A 16,999-nucleotide genomic window follows, 5' to 3' on the forward strand; every position below is an offset into this window, starting at 1 on the left:
CAAAAGATGCCTCGCAAACTGTTCGCTCGAATGGATTTGGACGACAGAGACCCGGACGGCTTTAAATTCCCGTCGAAAAAGAACAACAATCCTCGAAAAGCATCCGAACCAACAACGACGAAACCTCTTTTGCGCTTTGGGGAAAACGGAAACGGGAAGACGAAGAATAAAATGCGAGGCGGGATTCAGTTTCGAAACAAAGAAGAAGAAAAAGAAGAAGACGGCGAACGGGCGCAGTTCGACGCGTGGATAGTCACGACGTTTTTCATAAACGAAAAGCGCGATAATGATAACGAGAATAAAGCCTTGCTCGCGGACCTTCGAGAACACGTTTTCAAGGAATTTAGACACCAGGACAAACGAGAGCGGTTCGAGAGGAGGAAAAAAGAGTTTCAGAATTTGGCCGTTGGTATGGGTTTTACGGGGTTTTCGGATCGATTTGTCTCTCTCGATTCGCGGAGAAGCGAGGGGGAGAGTAGTACCGCGAGTTATGATGGAGCGTCGCCGTCGCCGTTGGTCGATATTCCGGTACACGTGCGAGATATCGTCTTGAAAAAAGCAGGCGCGAGGGCGGCGGCGGCGATTGCGTGCACGTGTAAGGAACTCAGGGATGACGTGAGAGATCATAAGAAGCGGGCGACTGGGAATTTTAAGATACGGCCGTGTGATGTGAGCGGAGGGGAGGAGGTGAAGCATATTTTGCAGCCTTATTCAAACGTGACCGGCGTGAGCGTCGATAAATTGATGCTCCATCGAGGAGAGCGTGCTTTGGATCCACACTTCAATAGACAAGTAAAGCGTAAAATGATTGAAGAAGTACTTGCCTTCACTCATTTGAACGAGAAAGTTACTCGATTGGGATTTACGAACAGCGAATTGGACTATACTGACTTTATGCGAATAATGTATCAAAGTTCGATTAATGTCCATTCGTTTGATTTTTCTGGGAATAATATCAAACGAATGGACACTGGTATCGGTTTTGGCCTGGGATGGGTACATCAGTGTATTAGTGACGGGGTTGGGATGGATCTATTTAAATGGCGAGAATTCGCTGGTGTATCGTTTGCCGAGCGTGTATACACTATCTTTGCTTCGACTTCATTAACCATGCCGGCAGGTAAAGTGTTTTTAGAGTTGAACGTTTCAAATTGTGGATTAGAGCATCATTTAGAGGTGTTCTTTTACCTTTGCGAGTTTCCAAATCTGAAGCGATTGGACGCGTCGAGAAACCAGCGATTAAATATCTATGAGCCAGACGACGAGAAGAGCATTGGTTTGTATGGGTGTCGTCGCGATTTTTATCACAAATACGGTAGTTCAACTGGACATACAGGTATCAGCTGCTCGCTTGAGCATTTGAACGTGTCAGGCAGCGCGACGTTGCATTTCCGCTTACAACCGAGCATGCCGTTTAATCCTTTCGCAAACTTCAATAAGTTGAAAGAGTTGAACTTGAGTGTATCCATGCGTTTGCAATCAGTGTATCTCAGAGATTTACCTAATCTGGAGGTGTTGAATCTCGTGAATTGCAAAAAATTACACACTCTTGTATTGGTGAAGCTGCCATCGTTGCAGACGCTGTCTCTCGACATATGCAAAAAGTTGAGGAATGTATTCTATTCTAGCTCTCGCCTCCCGGATCCACACAACGTGGCGGACGATTTTTTTTACGATGGATTCAATTTTATTGAAGATAAAATTGAAAGTTTGCGGAAGCTCTCCATGAACCAATGCGACGCACTTATCGAGAGGAGACATTTGAATTTGTTACGTTCGGCTGTAAATCTCGAGCACTACCGATGCGAGGGATTACACAGCGAGAATGTGCGAGAAGTTCGCATACCGAGCACGTCTTTGGTTTCCGTAGAAATGAGTGGATGTAAACAAATTCAATGCATTCTCTTGAATACGGCGAAGTTGAAATTGCTAAGAGCGAGAAATTGTCGGTCTTTAAAGGATATCCGAGTGAACACAGGACAACAACGCGCGGCTAGCGTGGAAACGACCGTGGAAATTGACGTGAGAAATAACGCAAAATTGGTAAGCGTCACGGGATTGCGCGTCGATCGATCTACGCGCATATTAGCCGGCGGCGCGACATCGTTAGAACGCATACAAACGGTAGATTAGATCAGATTGGATTAGATCATAATTAGGCTAGAAACTAAGTACCTAAGATAGCTACGTCGCATAATAAAAAGTAGATCGCTTTCATCAAACTATAAATTGTTGCCAACTTCGATGCCAATCATAATCATATTCGATAACGCGTATAACAAAATCAACGTCACGCCGAAAGGTTTAGTCACCCGGAACCGTTTCGCTGGAACATACGTCAAGCTTAAAAGCAAACTTGCGAATAAAAACATGAAACTAATCGGTATGTTTGCGTGCGTCAGTAGCGTCAACGGTGCAGGGGAAAGTTCGATGGCTTGCAACGCAAACGCCAAACCCAAACCGACGCACATGTTGAACATTGGACCCGAATAACACGCCGCAACCGCCATAGTTGGTTGGCCACTTTTTGCTATGACAACGTCGGCGACTAAATCACCGACGGAGTTCCCCCACGCTAAAACAGTCACCCCTAAAACAGCCGGCGATATCCCAGAAATGTGTCCGAGTACGGTCAAACACTCCAGCAACTCCGTCGCCGCTAAGGAAATCCAAACGATGGACGTCCCAAAAGCCAACGCGAGTGCTAACGGCCAATATTCAGGTTGGTGCGAGTGATTGGATGCGACAAAAACCGCGCATCCGACCAACGTCGACGGTATCAAAACGCACATCCAAAGCGGTAAAAAACCAACGAAATCGTTCCCAATCAACGTCTGCGCGCCCACGACGTCTTTGACCTGATGCAGCAACAACAAAGGCCCGAGCGCGACAGAAGACAACGCGTAAAATCTATTCCAACGGTCTGGTTCCGCGGACGGAATCGTCATTCGTCTGCATACGTCTAACGGCGCGTGCACGAGCGCTTTAAACAAACCGTACTTTGTTCTCCCGTGCGCTTGACACCATCTGACGATGTTTTCTCCGAGCACTTCGTGCGCCGGCGGTTCATCCATCCAATCGACGACACCCTTCTCCCCGTCCAACCCTACTAAATTTTGTTCCTTCTCCTCCAAACCGCTATGACTACTCCCTACCACGTCGCTCATCGACTCTCCTCCTCCGTCTCGAGTCAGTCTTTTCCTTCTCTCTCTCACGTCCGACACAATCACCAAACACACAAACGCTAAATAATACAAAATAAAACCAATCGCGTGTCTCGGGTAAACCTCTCCACTCGTAACTACGTAACACACCAAAACCGCGCCGAAGAAATAAAACCACGCGTCTCTTAAAAACGCGCCTCGCGGTACTTCAAACGGCGCGGCAACCACCGCCACGGCGCCAACCACCCCGCCGCTCACAAACATCCCCGCGCTAACGATTGCGCCAATCATCCCAGCACCAATCTCCCCACTCCCTCCATCTCCGCTCGAAAACGCCGCCAAAGACGCAAACACATCCGGCGCTCCGTTTCCTAACGCCAGTAAAGTCACCCCGGCGGTATTCGGCGACAACTGTAAAACCTTGGCGACTCTGCGAACCACCGGGCAGAAAAATTCCTCCGCCGTGTCTCCTAAAACGTAAAAGGAAAGGATCACGACCCCGATTAACGTAAACACGGACAAACTCTGGTACTCTTTCATCGTGCAGTGATGAAAATACAGATAATTCGCAATCATCGACTCCGTGTCCGCGTTGCATTCGTATTTTTGCACGTGCGTGCACTTGTCCGCGCTCCGCTCGATGGCGAGTGAAGTGCAGTAAAAATTCGCTTCTTTTTCTTCTTCGTCTTCTTTTGACGGCAACACCAACACATCATCGCGTTCGTTTTCCTCCTCCTTTTCTCCGAGCAAAACCCGCCCTCCTTTGGAAAAAGACAAGGACGGTTCCAACACGGAGGAGGAGGAGGAGGAAACGGAGTCGATATTTTGAGCAACGGGCGCATCATTAAAGCAAACCGCGCACAGAACGCCGACGAACAACAGACTCATTTTCACGAAAAATCGTTCGGTTCGAAATTGCGCTCGACAGCGTTTTCGATGGTCCCATAACTCCCATAACTCCCTCTCTGCTGCGTCGAAACGTCCTCGCTCGCCGTCGCTTTCACGTGGCGACCACATGATGCGTCGTCTTCGAAAAGCGAGAGGAAAGGATTTTGTGTGCGTAGAAAATGTGAAGCGCAAGGGAGCGTTGCATCCTTCCCCGCTTAGAGAGAGAGTTGTGCGTTCGAACAACGAAAGCGAAAGAAAGTATTCAGAGCGTACAGGTTCCAAAAGGATCGTATCGTAATAATACGCGAAATGTTGTTTGTTTTTTTGATTTGAATTATTACTTTGCTGCTATGTGATTGCGTTTTGCGCTTCCTCTTCTCGCGTCGTCTTCGTCGTCTCAAAGCTTTCGCTTCGCTCTTCTCGTCTGCGCGCGGACGACGGATGCGTCATCGAAACACCATCACCAACACCGAATCAAGAAGAACGACACGAAGAACGCGACGTAATGCTCGTAAACAGAGCATATAATTAATCCAAATCTGCGATGCCTAGCACGTTCACCAAGAGTTTAATCTGGTCGATAAAATCCACCCCGGTGGCGTATTCCGTCATCATCCCGACGAGCAAGCCAAACATGGTCCATCTTCCGTTGTTGATTTCGTTCTTCTTGGTGAACCCGAACACGGTCGAGTCTTCCACGAGTTGTTGATATTGTTGCTCTTTGAAGTATTTCACCATTTCTTTCGCTTTCGTGCGTTGGTATTCGATGGTGGTGTTGTCTTTTTGTTGGGTGGTCGTCATCGCTTGGGTCGTCGTTGCCGTCGTCGATGTCGACGACGACGCTTTCGCGCTTCGTCGTAATCTCGCACTGCTCGAGGACAAGGCGTGATTGAGTAAAGTCGCGGGAGAACTACTGGTGATGGAAAACATTTTACTTTTTGTGATTCAAAGAAGGCCTCGTTTTGATGAAGGAGTTGTTGTTGTTGTTCAATCGCTCGATGATGTGAGAGAGAGAGAGAGAGTATCAGCGCGCGCGCGTCAAAGAGTAAAGAGTTGCTCGAAAGATTAATGGATAAATGGGTGACGTGGAATTAGGGTTGGGAACCCTAAATATTTTTCTCCTTCTTTTCATGGGAAGAAAATCTCGTCAGAACGAGAAGAGGAAGAACGCGTCGTTCAGAGAGAGAGAGCGAGAGAGAGAGAGAGAAGGAAAAGGGTTTAGTAAAAGAAGAGAGAGAACATGTCCTCGTCTTCTTCGTCTGTTTCTTCTTCTTCTTCTCCGAGAGGTTTCCAAGCCGCTCGCGAGCGCTTGAATCTTCAAAAACAACACGACCGTGAAGGAAATGGAGGAATGGATGTTTTTCTGAAACGCACCGACGCCGGTCGGTATCTCTCCTCGCTGTTCTTTGAGAAGGATGATAACACGAAATGGATTTTGAATGTGGCGGGTGTTCTGTTTTTGTGCGTGATGTGCGTGTTCGCTCTGGCTGGTTTTGAACACGTTTTTCGAGGAGGAGGAGGAGGAGTTGTTGTAGAGGCGAAGCCACCGGTTTTATCAGAACGAGAAGAAGAAAAAGAAGAAGAAGTTAAAGAAGAAGAAGAGAAAACGACGACGAAAACACTCTCAGTGGAAAGCATACAAAACATGACCGAGGACGAGTTGCGCGTCCTGGAGCTTTCGGTAAAAATGAGAGACGTTTTGAGCAAAGAGAAGAGCAACGCGTTGCGCGAGGCGCGGTTATCGGTGGAGCGAAAACAGTTGGAAGCGAAATTAGCCGGTTTGGATTTGAAGAAAGAATCGAACGAGACGATGAAAACGACGAACGATATGAAGAGGGAGAGTTTGGAGTTTAAGATGAAACTGAACAGAGAGAAGGTGTTTAGGGAGGACGTGGCGGACGCGTTGAGGACGGGATTGGTCGTCGTTTGCGGAGCGCTCGTTTATTTCGGGTGGAACGTCATTCGAGACGCGTGGTTGAACGAGAGCGAGATTTGTTACTCGTCGTCGTCGTCGTCGTCTTCTTCGTTCTCGTTGATTCCTGCGAACCTGGCGTATTTTTTCGCCACGTTTATCAACCGCTTGGAAAAACTGTGGTGCGTCTCCAAAACGTTCGCCAAAGCCGCCATCACCTCGGTCGCGAGTTTATACTGTTCCAAAATAGTCGTCAAATTCGGTCTCCTCTCCGGCACAAACTCCACCGTCTCCCCGCTTTCCTCCATAGCGTTAACTCTCGGCGTCGGCGGAGGGTACCTCGGTCGCAAATTCGTCCGATATTTACGAGGCGACGAGTTTGCGTTTCTCTTTTTGTGGACGACGTATGTTGCTATCGTTTTCCTCGCGAACGAATCCGCCGATCGCCTCGGTCGGGAGATTTTACAGTCCACTTTGAGGAGGGTACTTTTTAGATTTATCGTTGGGTTTCTGGTGCCCATAATCGTCGCCAGCGTGCCGTTTAGAGAAGCGTTCTTCGTTTAGTATACTAGATCAGATAGAAGAAGTGTTGTTGTTATTAGAAGTTTTTGATGAGTTTTTCTCAATTTTTTCAAATTTTCTTCATTTTTTTCCAAGCGCAGACACAACTCTCAGAGATGGTGGTGTTCGAAGCTGAAGCTTTTCCTCCTCCTCGAGAACACCACGACGAAGACAGACCAGATGATGAAGAAGAATCACCATCGTTTATCTCCCGAACGACCACAAAATTGGCGCACGACCTTTCGTCCATTCGTTTACGCGCGTTGCAGTCGTTACATTTTAAAGTGAAATTCAATTTGGTTCCTCTGTTGGAAGTGACTGCGAACGACGCGTTACTGGAGATTCTGATTACGAATCACGCGCTTCTTCTCGAAGATTCTGAAGAAGGAAAACAATTTAGCGGTGGTGGTGGTGGAGAGGTTAATGATGGTTTCGACGAGGACGACAAGAGGAGTAATAGTAATAGTTTTAAAAGGAGTCCAGTGGTGGCGATTTTAACGACAGTCGTTCGAAAATCGACGAAAAGAGAGTTGAAAATTTTCCAAAGAACCATGAGAAAGATCAAAGGCGAAGCGACGTTGCGAAGGATAGCGGCGGATTGCAAACTCATCGAAGGGAAAGAATGGATGAGCGAGGAGATTGATGCATATTTTAAAGCGAAACGGAGAGCGATGGTTATGCAATCGCTTGGGAATGATGATTTTAGTGGCGGCGAGGATGAAGACGAGGATCCGTCGTCGTCGTCGCGGCGCGAAGCCGCAGCGGCGAGTTCGAGGGAAAGTTTCAACGCGAAAGAGGAGGAGATTCGGAGACGGTTGAAAAGATACGAGAACGAGGAGTTGAGAACGTCGACGAGGAGCGAGCAGACGGTGACTGTGAATAAAATTCCGGAAGTTCCGAGGATGGTGAAGTGCGTGAGCTCGGACGGGTCGTTTGGGAGGAAGCTGGTGTCACGAAGACGAGTAAGACGACGGCATATCGACGCCAACGAGGAAAAGAAGAACGAATACGACATTTTACGGAAACGCTTGACGCAATACGAACGGACTCTGAAGACTACGACAAACGTGGACGTTTTAGTGGGAGTTTTGAGAGCTTTAAGGGAGAACATTTTGAACGATTGGGGCGTGCAAGCGTTCGCGCTGGCAAATCCAGAGGGTGGAATTGTGAGATCGGCGTGTGATATTTTAGTATCGTCTTCGAATAGTAATAGTAATAGCGCGGCAGGCGATGATGTAGGAGCGGAAGATTTCTTAAACTTGGACCGTTCGGTGGTTTCTTTAAAGCGAGAGGCGTTGCTGTTCTTAGCAGACGTGGCGTTGGGGTTGAAGTCTGAGTTGTACGAGAATAGAAGCGATGGTCTTGGTCTTAGCGCCACCGCGATAGAGATCTACGACGACGACGACGTACGTTTCGATTACGCCGTGTCCACCCGTCGGCGGGAAGTCATCTTCTCTCAAGGAGGCGAACATCACGCGGGGCGAGATGGTAACGATGTTATGCTCGACGGAGATGAAAAAATGTATTATTATCATTCCGTGCACGCGTTGCCGATTGCGCACGCCATTGCGGAAGCGTTCATCGCTTTGGCGAGATATCCGTCATTATGCGGCGAAACGTGTGAACTCTTTGAACGATGTTTTCTCGAGTGCGATGTTTTGGAGCTCGCTAGTATAGATGCGAACACGAATGGCGCGCATCCGTCTTCACTCGTTCGTTTGAAAGGATATTTACGCGCGTGGAACGTCTCTGGGGCGAGGTCAGTCGGCGACTCTGGCGCGAACGCCTTGTGTTTCATTACGTCTGAGAAACTCGCCAGATTCGCGAAAGGCTTCAGCGTTGTTGTTGGAAAATCAAAGAAGAAGTTCAACACCATAGATGACATCTACGAAGACGCCGACGAGGAAGAGGAAGGCGCTATTTTGCGCGTCAACGACGCGTTAATCGAGAGCTGCGTGGAAGGACTCGACCAATCGGATTCGCACGAAGACGCGCACTGTTTGCTGGACGCCATGTTTATCATGCGAGCGCTCGGCGGAGGCGATTGTTTGCTCAAATCACTCGCGAGTACTCGACAAAGCATAGCTGGCATTTGGGAGCGATTTTTACTGGTCAAACCGAAAACAGTGAAAGATACCGCGCTCTGGTCGCGCATGTTGAGGCTTTTGTGTGGATGTTTGAGTAGCAGTTCTATTTCGGGAGCAGATGTCGAGGAGAAAGAGCACGCGATTCGATTTCTAGCGTACGCCGTTGCAAAAGTAGGCGCGCACGCGTGTCGCCGAGGACTTCTGGATACGAAAAAGTCTCGTGCATACGACCACAACGAAATGGGCGAGAACGTGGATCCAAACATCGTCAGTAAAAATACTGCTGTCGAGGATTCGCGTCCGGTCTGGTTGAAACATCCCATAGCGATCGAAAGAGAGCTCGAGAGAAGCGGCGACGCCAGCGGTGTTCGAAGATTAACGTTTCAAGAAGTTTTGAGAGATGTTTGCGATTGTTTAGAAGCGCTTCTGCGCGTTTCATCGAACGCATCTTTAAATGCCGTCGACGTGTTTGCAAAGTCCGACGAGTTTGCGATGACCTTATCAGACGCCTTGAAAAATCCAAAGAGAAGCGTCGAATACGGCTCGTTGGTCGCATGCTGCGATTCCATCTATGCGTTGGCAGCGATGACGAAACGAACGAGTAAACGAAAGATGCTACACACCGATGCGCTTTGCGAGTCGTGTCTTCCAGAATTGTTGCGCGTCGTTGAACGCACGGCGACGAGTATTGTGACTCACTTCGATAAATCTCGATCGAGTAGTATTTTCGACGACGCGTGCGGTGGAGAATCGTTGTTGGAATCCTCACTTCTCGCAGTCATCGAGGTGTGTGAGAACGCGTCCTCGCCTTCAATATGGGCGGAAAAATTTGACGCGAACTTTGAAAATACTTCAAACATCTTGCTCAGTCTCGTAGCGCGAACAAGTTCGGCGGATTCAGTAGCATCCTCCAAAGCGCCACGATGCGCAGCTCTGATTTTTGATCTGGTCGCCATGTTATCGGCGGCGTTTCTCGACGACAGTCAAAATGCAGCCAAAGCCATCGCTTCGTGTCAGCGCGTCCGAGAAATTGTATTCGCATCAACCTGGTTCGATTGCGCATGCTTGCTTGCCATAGATAAGAGTAACGCATCTATAGCCCGTTATCGCGCCGCCGTGTGCGTCGCGCAGATTCTATCGAGCGTGGCGAAAGATGAAACGTCGCTGTTCGACGCCGAGGTGCCTAGCTTAGATCCAGGTTCTAATCACAACGGCGGTCGCGTCTCGATTATTTCTTTACTCTCGCGACGCAAACTTTGGATTACGTTCGCTCGAATCCTCGAGGAACCCGTAGGCACGGATGCCCTCGTCGCGAGAGGCGTTTCGAGCGCCATGGTTGCGTGCGCGCGCGTCGACGTCGTCACCGCGAAGGAGTCGTTTTCAGAATTCAACATGTGCTTGAAGAATTGGCTTCGGCCGAGGAAGAAGAAAGCCGCGACGGAAGGTGAGGTGCATATGCACAGATGTGCAGCGTCTGCAAACATGTCAAAATTACTCGGTTTATTCATCGTCGGTGAGCGTTTGAACACGGACGATTACGATAGCGATTACGCATTGAAAGCGCGACCGAACAGTCCTCTTTTCTACGCGTTGTTTGATGTTTTGAAATCTGCACAGTCGAGAGGCGCGCGTGCGAAACTTTCTGCTGGCGAGCTCAGGGCAGCGTCGTCGGCAGCGTTAGCCATCGCTGCCATGCTCGACGGAGAGTACAACAACAGTTTATCGGCGGCGGCTGATGACGGCGTGAAGACAAATAATCTGGGAGAGGAGAACGCGCGAGGAGAGTTGTGCGAGGCGACTTGTGCATTGCTCGAAATGTCGCTCGTGACTACGTCTACCGTTTCATCGTCGTCGCAAGGTCTTTTTGCGTTGATTGCGACGATGTTCAGTTGCGAACGAGCGAGCAGAGATGCGTTGACGTTTGATCCCGAGGATGAAGACGACGGTGGCGATGAAATGCCACCGAAAACACCGCCGCTCATCGACATTGAAAACGATGGCCACGAAGAGACTGCAGCAAATGCTTCGAACGAAGGCGCGCATCTACCGATCGGTGCTCGTTTATCTCGCGTTCTTTCGAGAGCTTTTACACCTCGCATTACTCGTGGAGGTATCGACGTTGACTATGTGAAAGAGAATGATTTGTATGTAACCGTCGCGTCTGCGTTTCAAAACGTACTCGCCCACTGCGCGAGTGCAAAGTTTGAAATGATTCGTTCTGGTTCTCTCGAACTCGTCTTGAAGAGAGTGCTGAGCGAAAATATCGACACAGGTGGTATCGCGTTATGCTTGCGCGTTTTGCAGCACGCGAGCTTCTCGGCTGCAACGTTTGATGAAGAAAACGACAACGAAGGAGAAGAAGCGTTAGAAGAAGAGCACGCGTCCTCGATAAAAATTCGAGAAGCAGCTGCGATGGTAAAAAACGCAACGTTGCTGAAATACAACGGCGTTTTGGTCTTTGAGAAGCTCTTCTCGCTTCTTTTTACTCCTGGTCGATCCACCGACTCCGCGCTGACGCTCTCGAATCGGGTCAAAATTGAACTTCGCGACGCCTATCTTGCCGCGGTAACCAATTTCATCCTCGAGTCGGACGAGTTTAAGCGATGCATATGTACTGCATCGAAGAACAGCGGCGAAACGTCCATATTCAACCGCCTCGTTTCTTTGCTGTTTCGCGAAAAGGAGAAAACGACCCGACTTCGCGACCCGTTGAGTTTTGCCGAAGAAAAGTTCATTCCTTCGATTACAATGGCGCGCGGCGTGAAGCTTCTCTCCTCGCTTTCCACGTTCTCGCTGACTCGAGCGCAATTATCTCGCTCCGTGTTCATCGAAAAGTGTTGCGAAATGATTGCTCGTTTCTCCATATCGGGAACAGCGAGCACGAAGAACCGTTCGCGGGTCGATTTGAAAATCGAGTGCGACGCGGCCATCGACGCGCTGTGCGTCCTCTCCGGATCCGACGAGGACGGCGCGAAACTCCTCTTGCGTTCGTGTAAAATCAACATAATCGGCCTACTCGTGGATTGTTACGAACACGCGGACAATATCTTCGACGAAACCGTTCACGACGAGAATGAAATCGACGACGCCGACGACGACGAAAAAGACGAAGATGAAGCAACGCCCTCCTCCTTCCTCCTCACCAAACGCAAACTCCTCCTTCTCTTCCACAACCTCTCCTTCGCCGGCGACGTCGCCAAAGCGCACTTCTGCGCGAAAACGAAATCTCTCGACGTGCTCATCGAGAGCATCGAAAACAGTTTCGACGCGGAATCCGCTTTGCTCGGTTCCGCCGCTCTCCTCTCGCTCGCCCGACGAGGCGCTCGAGTCCTCGCCGCGCTCCGCCGCGGCGACCGAGAGGAACGGTTGCGAAGATGTTCGCGCGTGCTCGGCGAAAGAGTCGCGTTCTTAAACGCCTCCTCTACCTCCTCTCTCTCCTCCTCGAATACATTACACAATCGGAGTGCGAGAAAAGAGAGAAGACGAAGAAAAGAGTTCAAAATGCTCGCCGGCGCTTTGAAACGTTTGCGTGAGATTTTAAAAGCTTTCGAGCACTCCGAATCCTCTCTTTCGTAGAAAAGTATTAATTGACAATCCAATTCAATTCTACATTGCTTCATTTCTTCGCACACGCGTTTATATAATAAACTCTTCCGAAAAGCGGCTCTTTAATCGAGACTTGTTTTTTATCATCTCGAAAAGAGAGAGAGAGAGAGAGATGTTTTCTTGTTCGTGTTCTTGAGAGAGAGAGAGCGAAGAATGGAAGCGACGACGACCCGTTCTCGCGATGATGAGGATGTGAAGGCACCTCATCATCGCGACGACGCTTTGTCGTCAAAGACGAAGAAGCGGGCATTACGAGAAAGAAGAGGAAGAATGCGGTCGATGCTCTCTGTTCTCTTCTGTTGTTTCTTCCTTCTTCTTTTAAGCGTCGTCGATGTCGTCGTCGCGAACGAGAGCAGCAGCGCGACGACGAACAACAACAACGACAACAACAACAAAGATTCACGAGGAGAAGGGACAGAAATCTCCTTCTCGTCTAAAGAGAGGCTGTTCGTGGCCACGCTGGACGGTTCGGTATCCGCGGTGGATTCAAAGACGGGGCAGTTTTTGTGGTCGTTCGAAACCGGGAGCGCGTTAGTGCACGCGTCTTCTTCCTCGTCGTCGTCGTCGAGCGCGAAAGCGAAAGCGAGCGGAGAAGGCGGAGAGGAGGAGAGCGGTGACGGTAAAGGCGGGGATATCGAAGGGAGCGCTTCGAGTAGCAGCGTATTCCCGGGTTTGGATGGATCGTTGTACGTCGCCCGGCGCGGCGTTCGGGGGTCGTCCTCGGCGGCGGATATTTTTAGCGGCGGGAGGAAATTTTCTATTTCTCGCCTTCCGGTGACCACGAGAGATTTAGTCGAAGCGAGTCCGTCGGTGACGAACGATGGAGCGGTGATTGTCGGGACGAGGAAGACGACTGTTTTCGCGGTGGACGCGGAGAGCGGGGAGATTGTGAGGACGTTTGATCCAGAGACAGACGATTTTGAGGATGAATCATCGGTGAGAGGGAACGAGGACGGAGAGGACGGAGAGAACGGTGGGAGGACGATTGTGTTGCTCGGGAGAACGGACTATGCGGTGAAATCTATCGATGCGGTGACGGGGAAGGTGAGATGGAACGTCACACACGGGGACTTACGCCCGGTTGGAGGAGGAGGAGGAGGAGAAGGAGTGGGATATATAGGTGGCAGCGACACTTCGAGTGGTGATAAGTTACGAATTGGGGCGAATAACGCGTTGACTCGAGTGGATGAATCTGGAAATATCGTTTGGACGACGCGAACGTCTTCGATGCCGCTTTCAGTGATCAACGAAAGAGGCGAGAATATATTAGGAACAACTAGTGATAGCGGAAAAAGCGACGAAGGTAGCGCCAACAAAAACAACGACAGTAACGAGGTAACCGTAGGAGCACACGCGGGTGGTTACTTTGCGTTACCAAAAGGTGGCGAAGTAGGTGATCCCGTCGTCGATGGGAGTAGCGGCGCTCTAGTCGTGCCGAAATACGGGGAATCGAGCGCTTTGACGAGCTTCGTCGTCGGCGACAATCCAACCGAAGACGATTGGGCGTGCATGCCGATGGAGCTGAAGAGCATCGTCGAAATGCAAGCGGAAAAAGGCAAGATCGAACAAAGCTTATTACCCGGCGGAAAGGTGAAGGACGAGGAGAATGACACCTCATTCGGTTCAAAGGTTACTTTTGGGCAGTTTTCTTTCATCGCGATGACGGGTACGCTTGTCGTCACGGCGAGTGGAACTGTTTTGTTGAAACTTCTCCTTCAAAGACAGAAAGTAGCGAAGAGCAGCGAATCAGCCGATGACGCTAATACGAATGGCGGCGAACAACAAGAACAACAACAAACTGCGCTCACTCCTTCGCAAAAAAAGAAGATGAAGCGAAAGATGAAAGAACAACGCGAAAAAGAGATGCTCGAATACGCGCAAAACGCAAACGAAACGAGGAGCATAATCGGTTTCCCAGAAGATGGAGAGTCGTCTAGAAGTGCCATGAAAGTTGGACGCTTAATCGTGAAACCGACGGTTCTCGGTTACGGTTCCTGCGGGACGGTGGTGTTTGACGGTGAACTCGACGGTCGATCGGTCGCGGTGAAGCGTTTGTTGGCGCAGTTCCACGAACTCGCTCGGAAAGAGCTCGCCGCGTTGATCGCGAGCGATGAGCACCCGAACATTTTGCGATGTTTTGCCATGGAAGAAGATAAAGATTTCGTGTACGTTGCGTTGGAGCGGTGCGAAACGACGTTACAAGCGCGCGCGACGGAAACGACAAAAACGAGCGACTCCGCACCTCTCTTGGACACGTCTGGCTTTCCAACCAGCGATGGCGTTCGAATTCTTCGCGACGTCGCTGCTGGCTTAAAACAACTGCACTCGCAAGGTATCGTCCATCGCGATTTAAAACCTTCGAATATTCTCATCACTGAGAAAGGACGCGGTAAACTTGCCGATATGGGCGTCGCGAAAAAAGTGAACTTGATCGACGGCACGAGTTTTGAAACGCGCGCGATACTGAACAATAACAACGGTGGAAGTGCCGGTGGTGGTGGCGGTGACGGTACCGCCGGCTGGCAAGCGCCCGAACGTCTTACCAACGGCCGTCAATCGCGTGCCGTGGATATTTTTGCGCTCGGTTGCGTCGTCCATTTCGTTCTTACGAAAGGTAAACACCCGTTTGGGGAAAAGTTCGAGCGGGATTCGCGCGTGTTGCGAGGCGATTACAACGTATCCGCGTTGAACCATCTGCCAGAAGCGAAGGATTTGGTGAGAAAATGTTTAGAAGCAAACCCGGAAGACCGGCCATCCGCGAGAGAGGTTCTCAGACACCCCGCGTGGTGGTCGCGAGAAAAGCGCACGCAGTTCCTATGCGACGTTAGCGACCGCATGGAACTCGAAGACCGCGAACCAGGAGAGCGCATCCTTTTCAAAACTTTGGAGAGAGCTTCTAAATTCGCCATCTCCAACACCGATTGGCGCACGAAAATCGATCCGGCTATGCTCGAAAATCTCGAAAAGTACCGCAAATACGACGGTCGTTCCTTGCGTGACTTACTTCGAGTCATCCGCAACAAATCCGCACACTTCCGCGAACTGCCTCCGCGCATCCAGCGCATCCTCGGCGAACCCCCAGACGCGTTCTACGCCTACTTCGCATCTCGATTTCCCAACCTCCTCTTAGCCGTCCACGAGTTTGCGCGAAAATCCACCCCCATCGTCAACGACCAAATCTTCCTCAAATATTTCGGCGACGAAGAACAACTCCAAGAAGGTAACGAATCCTGGAAAGACTTGAAAAAGCTCGCCAACGACCAAAAGATGAAGAAGGAATCGAAATCGTCATCAAACACCACCACCAACAACAACAACAATACCGAAAACAACAACGAGAACGACAACGACGATTGGGACCTCCCGCCGCAAAACTTCCCGGTGCGTCCAAACGCCATCGACTGCGAGTTTTACGTAAAAACTGGCAAGTGCAAATACGGCGAGACGTGTAAGTTTAATCACCCGCCCGGGTTGCACTACCGACGCGTGTAATAATAGCACATTTATTTAGCTCTTTATATTGCGTTAGTATTCTATTCGTTCCTCAAAAACTCATGAAAGCACAAAGAGCAGACAAAAAATTTCCTCTGTTTTTTCCTCTCTTTATGACTCGATCCTGATCATCGGATTTTGAAATCATCACACGCCACAATATACGCACACTCTTCCTTTCTCTCGAAAACGATCTCTCGTGGAGACGAAGACATTTAAGAAAATGATCGCGCAGCAACACCGAGTCTCGTCGTACGTTTTGTCCTCTTCTTCTTCTTCCTCGTCGAGGAGGAAGAATAACGGACGATCATTTTCATCGTCGTCGTTTTTTTTAAAAAGACGAACAACACCACCAACGAGAAAAGTAACAACCAGAGCGGAAGCGGAGGGAGAATCATCCTCCAAACGAAAAACGACCGGCGCGACGAGAACGGTCGTCGTGACTTCCGGAAAAGGCGGCGTCGGGAAGACGACGAGTTCCGCGAATCTCGGCATGTCCATGGCGCGTCTCGGGTATTCCGTCGCCCTTGTGGATGCTGATATTGGTTTAAGAAATTTGGATTTATTGCTCGGATTGGAAAACCGAGTGGTGTATACCGCGATGGAAGTGTTGGAAGGCGAGTGTCGATTAGAGCAAGCGTTGATTCGAGATAAGAGGTGGAGAAATTTAGCTTTACTGCCGATTTCTAAGAACAGGCAAAGATATAACGTGACCAGAGATAACATGAATACGGTTTTGGATTTGTTGAAGAAGTCGGATTTTGATTTTATTTTCATCGATTGCCCGGCGGGGATCGATTTGGGTTTTATCAATGCCATTTCGAACGCGGAGGAGGCAATCGTGGTGACCACGCCGGAGATTACCGCCATTAGGGATGCGGATAGAGTGGCTGGGTTGTTGGAGGCGAATGGGATTTTGGACGTGAGGTTGTTGGTGAATCGCGTGAGAGCGGACATGATTAAAAATAACGACATGATGAGCGTGAAGGACGTGCAAGAGATGTTGGGGGTGCCTTTATTAGGCGCGATTCCGGAGGATACGGAGGTGATCGTGAGTACGAATCGTGGGGAGCCGCTGGTGTTGAAGAAGAAGTTGACTTTGGCAGGGATCGCGTACGAAAACGCCGCGAGGAGGATCGTCGGGAAGCAAGATTTTCTCATCGATTTGGAGCAACCGAGGAAAGGGGTGTTTCAAAACATCAAGGAGTTTTTCACCGGAGAAGATTACGAGTAAATACAAAACGCTGTTACTATTATGATATCACTACTACTACTGCTACCACTAAACT

The 16,999-nt window shown here is 49.7% G+C and overlaps 7 protein-coding genes across 7 annotated transcripts; 5 read left to right on the plus strand and 2 right to left on the minus strand.

The window, feature by feature from the left end:
* Positions 1 to 30: 30 nt before the first annotated feature.
* Positions 31 to 2,133, plus strand: Bathy03g01830 (unknown protein; the record flags this gene model as incomplete). Its single annotated transcript, XM_007514382.1, has 1 exon — positions 31 to 2,133. The coding sequence occupies one exon, from the start codon at positions 31 to 33 to the stop codon at positions 2,131 to 2,133; it is 2,103 nt and encodes a 700-aa protein (XP_007514444.1).
* Positions 2,134 to 2,222: 89 nt separating this feature from the next.
* On the minus strand, positions 2,223 to 4,052 carry Bathy03g01840 (sodium/calcium exchanger protein; the record flags this gene model as incomplete). The annotated part of the gene is made up of 1 exon (XM_007513877.1): positions 2,223 to 4,052. One exon carries the CDS (start codon positions 4,050 to 4,052, stop codon positions 2,223 to 2,225), a length of 1,830 nt encoding a protein of 609 aa, XP_007513939.1.
* Positions 4,053 to 4,580: 528 nt separating this feature from the next.
* Bathy03g01850 lies at positions 4,581 to 4,853 on the minus strand (the record flags this gene model as incomplete). The annotated part of the gene is made up of 1 exon (XM_007513998.1): positions 4,581 to 4,853. The coding sequence occupies one exon, from the start codon at positions 4,851 to 4,853 to the stop codon at positions 4,581 to 4,583; it is 273 nt and encodes a 90-aa protein (XP_007514060.1).
* A 439-nt stretch (positions 4,854 to 5,292) lies between these two features.
* Bathy03g01860 (predicted protein) lies at positions 5,293 to 6,528 on the plus strand (the record flags this gene model as incomplete). The annotated part of the gene is made up of 1 exon (XM_007513904.1): positions 5,293 to 6,528. One exon carries the CDS (start codon positions 5,293 to 5,295, stop codon positions 6,526 to 6,528), a length of 1,236 nt encoding a protein of 411 aa, XP_007513966.1.
* A 113-nt stretch (positions 6,529 to 6,641) lies between these two features.
* On the plus strand, positions 6,642 to 12,188 carry Bathy03g01870 (unknown protein; the record flags this gene model as incomplete). The annotated part of the gene is made up of 1 exon (XM_007514079.1): positions 6,642 to 12,188. One exon carries the CDS (start codon positions 6,642 to 6,644, stop codon positions 12,186 to 12,188), a length of 5,547 nt encoding a protein of 1,848 aa, XP_007514141.1.
* A 300-nt stretch (positions 12,189 to 12,488) lies between these two features.
* Bathy03g01880 (predicted protein) lies at positions 12,489 to 15,710 on the plus strand (the record flags this gene model as incomplete). The annotated part of the gene is made up of 1 exon (XM_007513938.1): positions 12,489 to 15,710. One exon carries the CDS (start codon positions 12,489 to 12,491, stop codon positions 15,708 to 15,710), a length of 3,222 nt encoding a protein of 1,073 aa, XP_007514000.1.
* Positions 15,711 to 15,933: 223 nt separating this feature from the next.
* On the plus strand, positions 15,934 to 16,944 carry Bathy03g01890 (septum site-determining protein MinD; the record flags this gene model as incomplete). The annotated part of the gene is made up of 1 exon (XM_007514209.1): positions 15,934 to 16,944. The coding sequence occupies one exon, from the start codon at positions 15,934 to 15,936 to the stop codon at positions 16,942 to 16,944; it is 1,011 nt and encodes a 336-aa protein (XP_007514271.1).
* Between the last annotated feature and the right edge of the window lie 55 nt (positions 16,945 to 16,999).

Source organism: Bathycoccus prasinos (assembly GCF_002220235.1).
Source record: "Bathycoccus prasinos genomic : Chromosome_3".
Taxonomy (NCBI): Eukaryota; Viridiplantae; Chlorophyta; class Mamiellophyceae; order Mamiellales; family Bathycoccaceae; genus Bathycoccus; species Bathycoccus prasinos.